The sequence below is a fragment of the Saccopteryx leptura genome, chromosome X (assembly GCF_036850995.1).
Source record: "Saccopteryx leptura isolate mSacLep1 chromosome X, mSacLep1_pri_phased_curated, whole genome shotgun sequence".
NCBI classification, from domain to species: domain Eukaryota; kingdom Metazoa; phylum Chordata; class Mammalia; order Chiroptera; family Emballonuridae; genus Saccopteryx; species Saccopteryx leptura.
In genome coordinates this window covers 630,611-645,791 of record NC_089516.1, presented here as the reverse complement: position 1 = coordinate 645,791, position 15,181 = coordinate 630,611, and the positions used below count along the sequence as shown (strand labels likewise).

The 15,181-nt window shown below is 53.0% G+C and overlaps 1 protein-coding gene across 1 annotated transcript in view; it reads right to left on the bottom strand.

The window, feature by feature from the left end:
• CD99 (CD99 molecule (Xg blood group)) overlaps nucleotides 1–15,181 on the bottom strand; it is a 44,035-nt gene that overhangs the window by 11,098 nt on the left and 17,756 nt on the right. Inside the window, exons 2-8 of the mRNA XM_066357701.1 lie at nucleotides 11,639–11,671; nucleotides 9,717–9,758; nucleotides 7,852–7,896; nucleotides 7,183–7,242; nucleotides 5,182–5,226; nucleotides 2,870–2,932; nucleotides 2,273–2,386 (exon numbers count right to left, since the gene is read on the bottom strand). Coding sequence (XP_066213798.1) covers nucleotides 2,273–2,386; nucleotides 2,870–2,932; nucleotides 5,182–5,226; nucleotides 7,183–7,242; nucleotides 7,852–7,896; nucleotides 9,717–9,758; nucleotides 11,639–11,671 — 402 coding nt within the window. The remainder of the gene's footprint in view (nucleotides 1–2,272; nucleotides 2,387–2,869; nucleotides 2,933–5,181; nucleotides 5,227–7,182; nucleotides 7,243–7,851; nucleotides 7,897–9,716; nucleotides 9,759–11,638; nucleotides 11,672–15,181) is intronic.

Sequence of the window (15,181 nt, the reverse complement as noted above, 5' to 3'; positions counted from 1 at the left end):
GATGCCTAAACTTCCCTGAGCTGATCCTTCAGAAAGGATGCTTCTTGTTTTCTGCCTGAGGAGCTGTCTGTTTACAAGTCTGCTCCCCACAACCCCCCCCTAAAATGATACAATGCTTCAACCAAAGCCCAAGACTCAAGGATGGGCCGGATGGCACAGAAAACAGGTGGTTTTACCCATTTCTGAGTCCGCTTCCAAATATTGGAAGATGGAAAGTCTATTTGGACTGTTGGGTGCTTCCCAGATCCCTGTGCCTTTGAGGTTACAAACCCCTCAGCACCACGGTCTCCCGCAGGTCTGCTCGTGGGAGTGCTTTGCAACTCCGGGACCCGGCTGGGTTTCCCCTAATGATTTGGGAAGATCCTCTCATGCCTCCTTCCCTCGCAGGCATGTCTCCACGCTGAGAGCGGGAAGTGTCACTCATAGAGAAACAACAGTTCTCGTCCCCTGAACCCCATCTGGTTCCACCTCTCTGCTCTTTCTAGGAGAAGAAGCAAGAGAAACAGGTGTTTTCTTTCGTCTCCTTTCTGCCCATCACCCTCGGTTATAATCGTTGGTTTTTCTCAGACGTTTCCTGGACTTGGATTTCTGTCTCAGCGCTGAGAGATGTTTGCCTATTGGTCAACCAAGCACTGGTTGCCCAGAGAGAAAGCAGCCAGTCCTGTGTCAGAAATGCCACACAGTCTGGCCCTTCCCATGCCAGAAGAAGGGATATGAAACCACTAGCTCAGGCTTGACCAAGCTGTGGCACAGTGGATAGAGGGTCGACCTGGGACGCGGAGGACCCAGATTCGAAACTCTACAGTCACTGGCTTGAGCACGAGGTCGCTTTCTTGAGTGTGAGATCATGGACATGACCCCATAGCCACTGGCTTGAATCCAAAGGTGCCGGCTTGAGCCCAAGGTCACTGGCTTGAGTGTGAGATCATAGACATGACCCCATGGTTGCTGGCTTGAGCTCAAGGTTGCTGGCTTGAGCCCAAGGTTACTGGCTTGAGCAAGGGGTCACTCGGTCTGCTGTAGCCCCCTAGTCAAGGCACATATGAGAAGTTAACCTATGAACAACTAAGGTGTTGCAACGAAAAACTAATGATTGATGCTTCTCATCTCTCTCCCTTCCTCTCTCTGTCTCTCTTTCTCTTTCTCTCTCTCTCTCTCTCTCTCTCTCTCTAAAACAAAAAACAAAAACCAGTAGCTCACTTTGAGTCTCCCAACCCAAACCCTGTGTCTGAAGTTCAATTTCAGGCTATAAGTAGCGTTTGTGGACCCAACCTGTGGAATGATGGAGAAGAAGCAACTCCATCCCTACGGCCCAACCTGGCCTGTGTCTGCACCCGAACTCAGATCTCTTGGGGACGTCCCCGGAACCCCCCCCCCCAGGAAGGCAGATGCAGTCAACGGCCACGCCCGAATACGGAAGATCACAGCAGGACTGCAAACCACCTCCCAGACCCCCCCCCCCCCATCCATTGTGAGTCCATAGACCCGAAGTCAAAACCTACAAGGGCAGGTCCAGCAGCTGTGCTCCAGGTAGAGCTTCCTGATTTCGGGACAAATCCCAAATCATACAGAGACTTGGGCTCACGAGGTCCGAAAACGCCTGGTGATGGTGTTTGGATCCCTGAGCAGGTCCGTGTGGATTTCTTCCCACCACCTCCCCCGTTACACGGGTGGGTGTCCTGTCCGAGAGCCTTCCCCGGGGAGCTGTCTGCACGGGCTTCTCGCAGAAGAAGAACTCGCTTCCCCGGGGCTCTACGTGAACCCCACTGGGCAAAGACATAGCACGGGGACACAGCTTGGGTTCCCCCAAGGGTCCCGGGGATGGCGGGGACTTTAGACACAGACGAGCGGATCCCGAGAGGTCCCGTGTCTTCCATACGCCCGCTCTCCACTGGGCAAGCGCCCCAGCCTCTCACGCACAGACGTAGGGATCCATCCCCCACCCTGGCAACGCTTCGGCGGATGAACTGTCACCCCCCGACACTTTACAGACCGCAAAAGCGAGCTCAGCGGTCGTCACAAGCCTGCCCCAGTTGACACGACTCAACACACCCACACACACACACACACACCCACATCGAAGAGAATCTGACTCCAGCATTCTAACGACGTCCCCAACGGTCCGCCCCCAACCTACGTGAGCTTGGTGCTCCCTGAATTCTGTTTCTCTGACTAAATTCCCTTTTTTTTTTTTTTTTTTTTTTTTAAGACACAAAGCGCCGTGTTGGTTAGCAAGGCACGAGAGGAAGGGAGCCAGCCGGCCACAGCCTACTGTTTTCTTTGAAGCACAGCTTCTTCTTCTGGTAGGCGATGAAGCTGGAGATGGCTCCGGCCACGGCCACCACCACGGCGCCCACGATGCCCGGCACCACACCGGGGGAGTCGGCTGCGGGAGGCAGAGACGGTGGCGTGAATCGGGAGCTGTCGCGGAGTGTCCGCAGGGCAGGGCAGGGGTGGAGGGGAGGGTGGTGGCTCTTCCCCGGGGAGGGGAGGGTCCCAAGAGGACCCCAGAGGGGACTTCACACCCAGCTCTCACACACAAACTCCACGCTTCTGGCTGGATACAAAGGGCTGTTCCCAGGGGGTCCCCCCACTCCTGCCCGGCCCCAGAATGTCACTCTTGGTTTGATTGCCCGCCCAGGATCCAGTCCCATCGGTTCCCCAGTGGGACAGCCTCCCTCAGCTTGTCCCCATCCGGTGACGGGCACAGGAAGCCCTCGGGCGAGGAGATACATTCCAGGGACCCGCGGGACGGGACAGGGATGCCCCCCCCCAACCCGTTCAGGGACCATCAAGCATGGGCCAGCCCGGGACTTCATGCCCTTTTTGGAACCGCAAAAGCGAGGCGTCGCAAAGCAGGGGCACGGACCTTGTCCTTCACCGTCGTGTCTCGGGCTTCCACCGCCTTCGCCTTCGCCGCCGTGACCCCCTGCTGCAAGAGACAGCAACAAACACGTTGACCGATGACGCAGACCCTGGTCCGTCCTGGGACCCTGAGGGGTGAAGGAACCGCAAGCGACGAGGATGGCGAGGAGGAGGAAGGCGCTGTCCGTGTCGGGCAGGACATCCGGTGCTATGCTGACGGTTCCATCCGTCCCGCGTGCATTCGCCGCAGACCTAACTCAAAGTGAGTCTGGCGCGGTGGGCTCCGTGGGAGGGAACCACCGCCCAGTGGATCCCGAAGGCGGCTCAGGGATTCTGTCCCCTGATTCTGGGCTCGGGGACAATCCGGGCCAGGGTCATGCAGGGGGAGAGAGGGAACCCACAGCCTCTTTCTGGCGACTCCCAGGATAATATACAAAACACAGGAAACCAAACTTCCTGTAGGTGGAGCAAATGGCTACATTCTCACAATGGCAACAACGTTATATCGTTTTTAACCCTGAGGCTCGATTATCTTCAAGACTGTTTTGGAGGCTACTCTGAGCTATACAGCCTCACAGACAGAGGTGGAAACATCATTGCTAATCTAAAACCCATGGCTCGATTATCTTCAAGATGTTTTGGAGGCTACTCTGAGCTATACAGCCTCACAGACAGAGGTGGAAACATCGTTGCTAATCTACTGTTTTTAACCCGTGGCTTGATTATCTTCAAGATGTTTTGGAGGCTACTCTGAGCTATACAACCTCACAGACAGAGGCGGAAACATCATTGCTAATCTAAAACCCATGGCTCGATTATCTTCAAGATGTTTTGGAGGCTACTCTGAGCTATACAGCCTCACAGACAGAGGTGGAAACATCGTTGCTAATCTACTGTTTTTAACCCGTGGCTCGATTATCTTCAAGATGTTTTGGAGGCTACTCTGAGCTATACAACCTCACAGACAGAGGCGGAAACATCATTGCTAATCTATTGTTTTTAACCCCCCAGGGAAGGGGGGGGACGGGAAATAGGTTGCGGGTGTGAGTCCTAAGAGGACCACAGAGGGGACTTCATGCCCAGCTCTCAGACACAAACTCCACGCTTCCAACTGGATACAAAGGGCTGTTCCCAGGGGGTCAACCCCCCCCCCCCGCCCGGCCCCAGAATGTCACGCTTGTTTTGATCACCCGCCCTGGGTCCAGTCCCATCAGCTCAATTATCTTCAAGATTGTTTTGGAGGCTACTCTGAGCTACACGGCCTCACAGACAGAGGCGGAAACATCGTTGCTAATCTATTGTTTTTAACCTGAGGCTCGATTATTTCAAGACTGTTTTGGAGGCTACTCTGAGCTACACGGCCTCACAGACAAGAGGCAGAAACATCGTTGCTAATCTACTGTTTTTAACCCGTGGCTCAATTATCTTCAAGACTATTTTGGAGGCTACTCTGAGCTATACAACCTCACAGACAGAGGTGGAAACATCGTTGCTAATCTATTGTTTCTAACCCTGAGGCTCGATTATCTTCAAGATGTTTTGGAGGCTACTCTGAGCTACACGGCCTCACAGACAAGAGGCAGAAACATCGTTGCTAATCTACTGTTTTTAACCCGTGGCTCCATTATCTTCAAGATGTTTTGGAGGCTACTCTGAGCTATACAGCCTCACAGACAGAGGTGGAAACATCGTTGCTAATCTACTGTTTTTAACCCGTGGCTTGATTATCTTCAAGATGTTTTGGAGGCTACTCTGAGCTATACAGCCTCACAGACAGAGGTGGAAACATCGTTGCTAATATACTGTTTTTAACCCGTGGCTTGATTATCTTCAAGATGTTTTGGAGGCTACTCTGAGCTATACAGCCTCACAGAGGCGGAAACATCCTTGCTAATCGTCCCCGCGGGCTGGGGGGGGGGGCATCTTTTCAGACAGGTCCGCTCAGTGTGTTTCCTGGGGACACGGTGCCAACGTGTCACTCGTGACGTGAAACAACGCACGAGCAGCCCTAGATAATTGTGGAAGACGCAGGCGAGTGGGTCAATCAGGAGGCGTGTGGACAACCCCCACCGAGCTCCGCCCCAGTGGACAAGGACACAAGGTCCCCAAACCATCAGCAGGGCAGGCAGGCACCAGCTTTATAAGGAAGGAGGTATGTCCACACCCTTTGATGCATCGTTCAATGGCAGAGCTGAGAACAAAAGGGCTCCGGAGCGAGGACTCCAGACACCCGCCGTGACCCCGCAGGACCGGCCAGCCATGGGCGGATCAAAGGGACAGAGAGACAGGAGACAGGACAAGGAGTCATCACCATACCTCCGCCGGACGTCCCGTGGGCCAGGTCGTCGTCGGAAAATCCACCTAGGGGAGAAGAACAGCGTTGCCCATCAGTCACATTGAGTCGGCGAGGGCAGGGCGGGAGGTGGGGGGGGGGTCTTACAAACTCCTGCACAGGTAGAAACAGTATCAGAGCCCAAAGCTGACCCGCCACCAAAGGAACAGACAGGGTGACACCGACGTCCAAGATGTCCCCAAGGGCTCGAGCAGGTGCGGGTTCATTTGACCGAAGGCTCTCAGTTTCCTCGAGACCCCGAGGTCGCCAGCTTGAGTGTGGGCTCATCTGGTTTGAGCAAAAAGCTCACCAGCTTGGACCCAAGGTCGCTGGCTTGAGCAAGGGGTCGCTCTGTCTGCTGTAGCCCCCCGGTCAAGGCACATATGAGAAAGCAATCAATGAACAACTAAGGTGTCGCAACAAAAAACTGACGATTGATGCTTCTCATGTCTCTCTGTTCCTGTCTGTCCATCCCTACCTGTCCCTCTCTCAGTCTCTGTATAAAAAAAGAAAGAAAGAGAGAGGAACATGGAGCCGCTTCTATATGTGCCGTGACCAGGGATCGAACCCTCAACCTTGCTGTTTTGGGACGATGCTCTTAACTGACTGGGCACAGTGGCGTACTATTTTAAGCGACCTCTCTGAGGAACATTTTCTGGAGATAATAACCCATCTCGGAGACGCGAAGAAAGAAAGATTCGCACACACAGTCGGAGGCAGGGTGGACAGGTACAATTCTCAGAGTCACGTTGTAAAAAAGAAAAAAAAAAAACCGTCAAAAATGATAAGCACAGCTCACACACAATTGACCCAAACGATTTGACTTCTAGAATCTTTTCTGAGAATATAGATATTGTTTTTAAAAAGTGCTTGACGTGGTTTGAATGTGCTCGGTGATTCAGAACTCTAACATGTCGTAGGAAACAAACAGACGTGCAGATATGGAGATTAGTTACAAAAGTATATATTGTATTTTTCGCTCCATAGGACGCACTTTTTTTTTCTCCCCAAAAGTGCAGGGGAAAATGCCCGTGAGTCTTATGAAGCGAAAAACACGGTATTTTATTTAACACACCATTTGGTTCAGAATATTTTTTTTTTCCTATTTTCCTCCTTAAAACCCTAGGTGTGTCTTATGGTCAGGTGCATCTTATGAAGTGAAAAACATGGTCACTGACATTAATAGTAATAGAATAAACACTGTTAAAGGATATGAGAAAATATGGATAGAGTATGAATAAACAAAATAATGTTATGACCCAGTATAAAGAAAAGATGGACATTTTTTTTACTGCATTTGTTTCATTTAAGTTCACATATCAGGCACTGAAGAGGGCGCTGGCTGGCTGGCTGGCTGGCTCAGTGAATAGAGCATCAGCCTGGTGTGTGGAAGTCCCAGGTTCGATTCCTGCTCAGGGCACACGGGAGAAGCACCCATCTGCTTCTCTCCGCCTCCCTCGACCACTTCTCTCACTCTTTTCCTCCCGCGGCCAGTGGCTTGATTGGTCCAAGCGTTAGCCTCAGGCACTAAAAATAGCTTGGTTGGTCTGAGCATCAGCCCCAGATAGGGGTTGCCGGGTGGATCCTGGTCGGGGCACATATAAAAATCTGTCTATATGAAGAACAGAAGTGGGGCTAGTCTGGTTACTCTCGGATAATTCTACCGTGGGCCAGAAAGAGCAAAAGAAAAGGTTGGTAACTCAGGCGGATGTTCTTGTGAGCACAGATTCCACATATTTAAAACCTCGCCCTCCATCCGCGCAAGGGGCCACAAAAACCACCGGAGTCCGACCGATGGCCATTCCATAAGCACCATACAGAAAGCAGCATGTGACGGAAAAGCCGGGACTCCTCTGGATAGAGAGACCAGAGGCAGCCCCCATGCCATGGGAGTCGAAAAATCACCCCCTTCGGACAGAAATGGCCATTCTCAGAAAGACACCACACATGGGACCTTTCCCTACCCCAGAGTTTCGGGGTCTCACCAGAAGATCCGGGCTGTCTGGGGTCCGGATTCGGTTTCGGCTTCGGCGGACCGGGGTCACCTGTTGGTGAAACACGAGAATCGCATCTGTGAGCCACGTTCGTGGAGAAAACGAAGCATCCCTTCGCGTGTGGGCGGTCCACTAGGCGTGCCCCTGGTCGCGGTGGGGATGCCCACACACTTGACCACCCCCCACCATCAATTCCTGAACACCGCCTGCCGGACGCTTCACCCTGAAGTTCACGGGTCTCCGACAGGCGGTCAAGTTAGCTACAAAACCCGTGGGTCCCCGTGGAAAATGACAGCGTTGGGTCCCTGGTGCATTCAATCAGTATTACCCATTTCTTTCAGGGGCCACACAGCACGGCGTTCAACCGCGGACGGGCCCCTGGGGGGGGGGGTCAGGGATGGTGCAGGGCGCACAGCTGGTAAGGCTGGTCAGTTTGCCTTCTGTCTCTCCCTCATGCACCCCAAAGACCATCCAGGTTTAAAAAAAATGAGCCCACAGATAAAATCCAAAAACTCAAGAATAACACGCAATATACACCCTAGGTGTTCGTGTCCAAAAAAAGACACCGTGTCACGCATTATTTTAAAAACCAATCAGGCTCTTTGAAAGGATACCTGTTGGGGCGATTGCACCACCGGTCAGACTAAGAGGGGGACTTACCGTGCCCTTGGTCATTGAGGGCGTCGTCCAAACTGAAGCCACCGTCTGAAGGAGGGGAAACAGTAGTGAACAGCCAAGTTCCTTCTCTGCACGCTCAACACCCTTAAAGACCTTTCCGAGCATTGGGCTGACCAGTGTCTCCACGGAAAAGCCCAGTTCCCCACCCACACCGCTCGTCCCTCTGATAAAATGGTCCTGACACCATCTCCTACAGGTGGACCGACACCTTCTGCCAGGTGGTGGTCAAGAAGAGATAGGGACCGACATCGGTGACCCAGTTTAGGCGCGGAGTCTGCTGAACAGTGATGGTGCTCACGGAGCCAGCTATCCGTGGCGAGTTCGATGTGACAACTTCAGCTGCTTTTTGGGGGTTTCAAGGACTCTGTTCAAAGTCCCGGCTCGTCTGAGAACGCTTATATGTCCACCCAAGAAAACGTCCCGAGCTATCGCCAAGCACGAGGGGGGCTTCCCGGTCCCCAAGGTGAAGCTCGTGACGGTATAAACTCACTCCTGCGACCCTGATGCACTCAGCACCATCTACGGCAGTGGTCCCTAATCCCCGGGCCGCGGACCGGTACCGGTCCGCAGAGAAAGAATGAGTAACTTACATTACTTCCGCTTTATTTATATTTAAGTCTGAACGATGTTTTATTTTTTTAAAAAATGACCAGATTCCCTCTGTTCTGTCCGTCTAAGACTTACTCTTGACGCTGGTCTCGGTCACGTGATACATTTATCCGTCCCACCCTAAAGGCCGGCCGGTCCGTGAAAATATTTTCTGACATGAAACTGGTCCGTGGCCCAAAAAAAGGTTGAGGACCACTGGTCTATCCATCCATCATACATCCATCCATCATACATCCATCATCCATCCATCATCCATCCATCATCCATCTACCTACCATTCATTTATCCATCCATCCATCCATCCATCATCCATCTACCTACCATTCATTTATCTATCCATCCATCCATCTATCCATCATCCATCCATCCATCCATCATCCATCCATCCATCCATCCATCCATCATCCATCTACCTACCATTCATTTATCTATCCATCCATCCATCTATCCATCATCCATCCATCCATCCATTCATCCATCCATCCATCATCCATCCATCATCCATCCATCCATCCATTCATCCATCCATCCATCATCCATCTACCTACCATTCATTTATCCATCCTTCCATCCATCCATCCATCTGGGACTTAACCCTCACAGGACGTGGGTTTGGACAAAGCCACCATCACCCCTCTCTCATGAGCTGACCTTCTAGAGAGGAGTTCAATTAATAATTAAATAAACAATAAAATAAACAATTAAATAAATAATTAATAAAAATAAATAATTAAATAAATAATTAAACAGCGATATTATTGCTAGAAAGTGGTGGGGGGGGGAAAAAGTCATAGTAATTCTATATCTTTCAGCATCGATTGAACTCCGAGGGGATTCATTTAAGACCCAGGAATGGGACCCTTGGGTCACCTCACTACTGGTCATTCATCTCGGAGTTTTAATTTTAAGGAACTAGTAACCATGAATGTTGGGACGTCTGCAGGTCCCACAAGCAGGCTGAAATCTGAATTTTCTCACGGGGTCACCGGGGAGTCCCGGCCCGGCCCCCTGAAATGATGTCTCCCAAGAAAACAAAGATCCTGAAACAAGGGACCCAGAAACACGCTCCAGGTGACCCCAAAGGGGTGTCAGAGAAGAGTCACCGTCCACTCCCATGGGTCACAGGGCCATCTTCAATATTCACGGGGCGCTGTTCCCAGCCTCTGAATCACACGGCCACCTCTTGGGGACACGGGGGCTTTGTGACCGTAACTTGGTCACTCTGTCCGCGTTCTTACCATCACTGGGGGTTGATGGTTTTTTGGAGGTTGGCTTCACGTCTGAAAAAAAAAAAAAAAGACACTTCAGTCAGGAAAACGTACATCCGGTAAACAGACTGGACTCTTCCAGGGTACCCCGGTTTAAAAAAAATAAAAAGCACACACAAAAAGAATCTTCAAAGCAGGTTTGTTCCTTTCTGGGTTTTTTAATTTTATTTTAGCATTTACCTGTTATTTAGCCAACAAATGAGAACACAGAAGACAGAATGAATCCGAAATATTGAAACCTGGGATTGTGAATGATATGTAATCGTCTTATTTATCTGCCTCAATGTTTAGTCAGCTCAGTAGATAAGGCATCAACCTGTTGTGTCCGAGGTCGCCGGTTTGATTCCCAGTCAGGGCAAATATGAGAAGCAACCCATGAGCGCACAACTAAATGGAACAACTGAGTGGAACGAGTTGATTCTTCTCTCTCTGTCTCCCTCTCTCTCTCTCTCTCTGTCTCTCTCTGTCTCCCTCTGTCTCTCCCTCTCTCTCTCTCTCCCTCTCTCTTTCCCTCTCTCCCTCTCTGTCCCTCTCTGTCTCACTCTCTCTTCTCTCTCTCTCCCTTTCTCTCTCTCTCCCTCTTTCTCTCCATCTCTCTCTCTGTCTCCCTCTCTCTCTCTCCCTTTCTCTCTCTCTCCCTCTCTCTCTCCTTCTCTCCCTCTCTCTGTCTCTCTCTCTGTCTCACTCTCTTTCTCTCTCTTTCTCTCCCTTTCTCTCTGTCTCTCCATCTCTCCCTCTGTCTCCCTCTCTCTCCCTCTCTCCCTCTCTCTGTCTCTCTGTCTCCCTCTGTCACTCTCACTCTCTCTTTCTCTCTGTCTCTCCATCTCTCTCTGACTCTCTCTCTGTCTCTCTCTTTCTGTCTCTCCATCTCTCTGTCTCTGTCTCTCTCTCTGACTCTCCAACTCCCTCTCTCTCTCTCCCTCTCTCTGTCTCCCTCTCTCTCTCTGTCTCTCCATCTCTCTCCCTCTCTCTCTCTGTCTCTGACTCTGTCTTTCTCTCTCTCCCTCTCTCTCTGTCTCTCTCTCTGTCTCCCTCTCTCCCTCTGTCTCTCTCCATCTCCCTCTCTCTCTCTGTCTCCCTCTCTCTCTGTTTCTCCCTCTCTCTCTCTGTTTCTCTCTCTGTCTCTCTTCCTCTCTTTCTCTTAAATCAACAGGAAAATATTTTTAAGAAATGAATTTTAAAGAATATCATTTTTTTTTCTGTTGGAATTCTTAAAACTGAATAAAAATAAGACTTGAAAATAGAATTCCAAGTAAGCGGCGGCCAGACCCCCCGAATGTAGTTCGGAAATAAAAAAAAAACAAAACAGATCACTTATCAAATCACGGTTTGAGTATCCCTTTTCCCGAGAGCCCACGGGGTGGCCAAGCAGTCTGGAACGGTCACTCCAGAGGCCACCGGGCCTCAGCGTCCACAGGCGCCTAGGTTGTGGCTTCCACGGAGACCAGGAGTCCCGTCCCACTGTGGATCTGACGCTGAACGGGACCGGGACAGAAAGTGGAGGTTCTAACCCATTAGCACAGGTCCTTGTGAAAGTTGTGCCCCCGTAGGAAGGATGAGTTTGGGGGGCCAGAGATCAGACCCGAGGTGAGGGCTGTGGCTTGTGCTCCGTCCCCCTGGGGGGCTGCCTACCTTGAAATTCCCAGCCCCCCCCCCCATCTCTTGCCAATGTCCCTTGGGCATCTGTGACCGCCACAGGGTGTGAAAATCCCTCCATCGGGAGGCGGGGGGTGGTATTTATTTAACCCACCGAAGGCGTCTTCTCCTCACCAAACATGCGTCTCAGGATCACAGTCTATGATATCTAATTAAATGTCCTGTGTCCCAACAGAGGGTTCACACACACACACACACACACACACACACACACACACGCTGTTAATATGACTCACCGTCCAGGGCATCCGATAAATCAAAATCATTGACTAGGAGAAAGAAAGAAAGAAAAAAAAGAGTCCAGTTAGAAACGAGGCCCATCCAAAGTCAACTTGAAAATAAAAGAAAACCGTTTTAATTTTTGGAACAATGTATCGTGTTTTTCATATCGAGATCTTTATAGCCTTTCATGTTGCGTGTCAGGGTGCTCCAGTCCCTATGAAACAGATCGGTGTGTATATAGCTGCACAAAGAAAACCATTTACAAAGAAAATTAAAGGGGGCGGGTGGTGTGACGTGTGGTGGGGAGGGGAGTATTCTGTGGCTTTGGAAAACGGGAGAATGTGTGACCTCCTGTCTCCGTCTCAATATTCACTCTAATGCTTGCGAGTAATGGGCTAGTTTATATTGGAAGCAACTTCTGGACACAGAATGCAGCAGAAATGAAGAGAATGGGGGAAACATGGTGATTTTGCACAGGCCTTATTGTGAAAAAAACAACAACAACAGTCCTGCCCTGGCCGGTTGGCTCAGTGGTTGAGTCTCATCCGGGCGTGTGGATGTCCCGGGTTCGATTCCCAGTGAGGACACACAGGACCAAGCGGCCATCTGCTTTTCCACCCCTCCCCTTCCTCGTTCTCGCTCTGTCTCTCTCTTCTCCTCCCACAGCCGTGGCTAGATGAGTTTGAGCACATCGGCCCCGGGTGCTGAGGATGGCTCCATGAAGCCTCCATGTCAGGTGCTAAAAATAGTTCCATTGCAGAACAACAGCCCAAGATGGGCAGAGCTTCTTCCCTAAACAGGGGGGAGGGGGTTGCCTGGTTGGTTTCGGTTGGGGCACATGCAAGAGTCTCTCTCTCTCTGCCTCCCCGCCTCTCACTAAAAAGAAGAAGAAGAAGAAAAAAAACAGTCCTTTGAAATAAGCAAGGATCAATTCCCAATTCATGGTGCCGGAGACATGGACAGCAGAAGGCTTTCTTTCACTGGCCGCTTCCCTGTATTTGTACAACCGACGTATACTTCTCGGGCACACGGGTGACCCAGGAAAACAGGTCATGCTTTTTTTTTTTGTATTTTTCTGAAGCTGGAAACGGGGAGAGACAGTCAGACAGACTCCCGCATGCGCCCGACCGGGATCCACCTGGCATGCCCACCAGGGGCGTCGCTCTGCCCACCAGGGGGCGATGCTCTGCCCCTCCGGGGCGTCGCTCTGCCGCGACCAGAGCCACTCTAGCACCTGGGGCAGAGGCCAAGGAGCCATCCTCAGCTCCCGGGCCATCTTTGCTCCAATGGAGCCTCGGCTGCAGGAGGGGAAGAGAGAGACAGAGAGGAAGGAGAGGGGGAGGGGTGGAGAAGCAGATGGGCGCTTCTCCTGTGTGCCCTGGCCGGGAATCAAACCCGGGTCCCCCGCACGCCAGGCCGACGCTCTTCCGCTGAGCCAACCGGCCAGGGCCAACAGGTCACGCTTTTTTTGTGTGCGATCTCCCGGGACCCCAGCATGTGGGGAAACCCTCCTTGTCCCCCAACCCCTTCCTCTGCCTCATCCACGCGTGCGGACACGCCCATCTCATTCCGACAGTTTCTAGGCGGCCATTCCTGACGGCTCGAAGGCCAGAGCGAGGGGGGGCAGCCGTGGAAAAAAAAAACAGCCTGCTCGGACCGGCTGGCCCGCAGGTCCCGGGATCACGGGACGAGTCCAGAAGCAGAGAGGACGCACGTCCTACAGGAAAGGTCAGACGTGTAAGACTCAGGGACAGCCCAGCGCCACGGCGGCTGTATTGACCACCTCGGAACCGGAATCATGACGGCTCCACCCTCCACCTGCACGGAGCCAGACAGGACCAACAGTCACCCCTCTTCCTGCAACGGAGCTGATTTCCCCGAGGCTACAGGGGACAGGGGGTCTTTAACCCTCCTGGCCACCTTGCAGGGGGCGTGCATATGGACCCCCTCCCCACAGCGGAATCCGAGGGGTCTCGCTCAGAACCCCGAGCAAGCCGGCAACAGGACAGGGTCCGAGAGATTCGACGGGGCAGCGTTTCGGGGCGGAAACACAGATTTTGGAAGAAGCGACGGCCACCCCAACGGCGACGACCCCCCCTGCCCCCCCCCCGTGTGAATTCCTTTCGCACGTTGAACTCTCCTGGTCCGTCCGGGTGACCCGAGCCTCAGAAACAAACGGTCGCTCGTGGGGACACGAGGCAGACAGACCCATCGCCCGACGCGGACTGCTGAGGGCACGCGTGAGCACGCGTGTGTCTCCTGTGCGTGTGCATGCATATGTGGGCGTGCTCCTGCGTGGGGTCTGTCCGCTCTCGACCGCGTTTGTGTCCGGGACCCGCAGCCCCAGCTCGCCCCTCCTGGTCAGTTCCGCCCACTTGCGTCTTGAGTTCATCACGGCCGCTGACCCGAAAGCCATTCTCACCGGAACACGGGGTGCCCCTCGAGCTGCGCCTGTGAGTTCTGCTCCCCTGCCAGCTCTCCACTGACTCCCACGTGGCCCTCTCCCAACCCAGTAACCTCAGCTCTTTCTCCTCCAACCACCCAGCTGTGTCTGCCTCCTTGACAACCTCTGCTTCAGGACCCTGCTGACCACCACCGTCCAGTCCCCAAACCATCCCCCACAGCCCAGAGCTCCCCGGACTCCGAGGTCACCAAGGGCGGGGCGGGGGGCGGGGAGGGGCCTGGGACAGGTCTGAGAGGGGACAGGAAAAACCACGAAGAATTTCCCTCACCCTGCAGGGAGAGATGGGCTTCCCGCCTGAGTTCCAGGCGGATGGACCCTCACTTTTCAGGTTGAGTGACCTCACCTTGGGGTTGCATCTCTCAGGGTTCTCCCTGGACAGCAAGGCCCCAGCCTGACCAGTTTTGCCGTTCAGAGGGGACTCCAAGGTCCAGGCAGGTGTCACCTGGGAAGACTCCCCAAACACAGCCCCACAGAAATTAGGGGTCAGGGGGTGGCGTCCGGCTCTGGGTGTCAATCAAGGAAGGCTCCTTGTGAGTCCATGAGGCACAAACGTGTCATCCTTCCCTGTGTTGCTGACCCCCAAGGGTGGTTGTTCCCGAAAGAGTGCACATATGTGTGTGTGTGTGTGTGTGTGTGCAAAGGGAAGTCCCCACGGGTGCCCTTGGAAAATGCAGGGGCACCACGCTATTTATTCCTCCTTGACTAATGTCACAGACGCATCTGTGACAACTGGTCCACCAGTTCCAGACTCTGTGAGGTGCCAGGGCCACAGGCGGGCCAGGGACTCCGGGCAGACACGGGCCAGGACCGAGGGATACAGAGAGGGAGCCCGCCCCAGCAGGACGTCCCAGGCACGACGATCTCGCTCCACCTGCGAGCGGTCCATCCACCGGCCGGACGGCCCCGTGGTTTCCAGCCGGACTTCCGCAGCCGGCCGCAGATGTTGTCAAAACAGACAGTGAGTCACGCTGGGCGTGGTCCCTTCCACCCTCCTCGCCGGGTGACAAGCGTGACAGGCGTGAGTCACCCCGACAGCTCACTCCCCGCTGACCCTTTTCTGATCCGAGCGATCTTTGCCGTTTTTCCTGGGTGG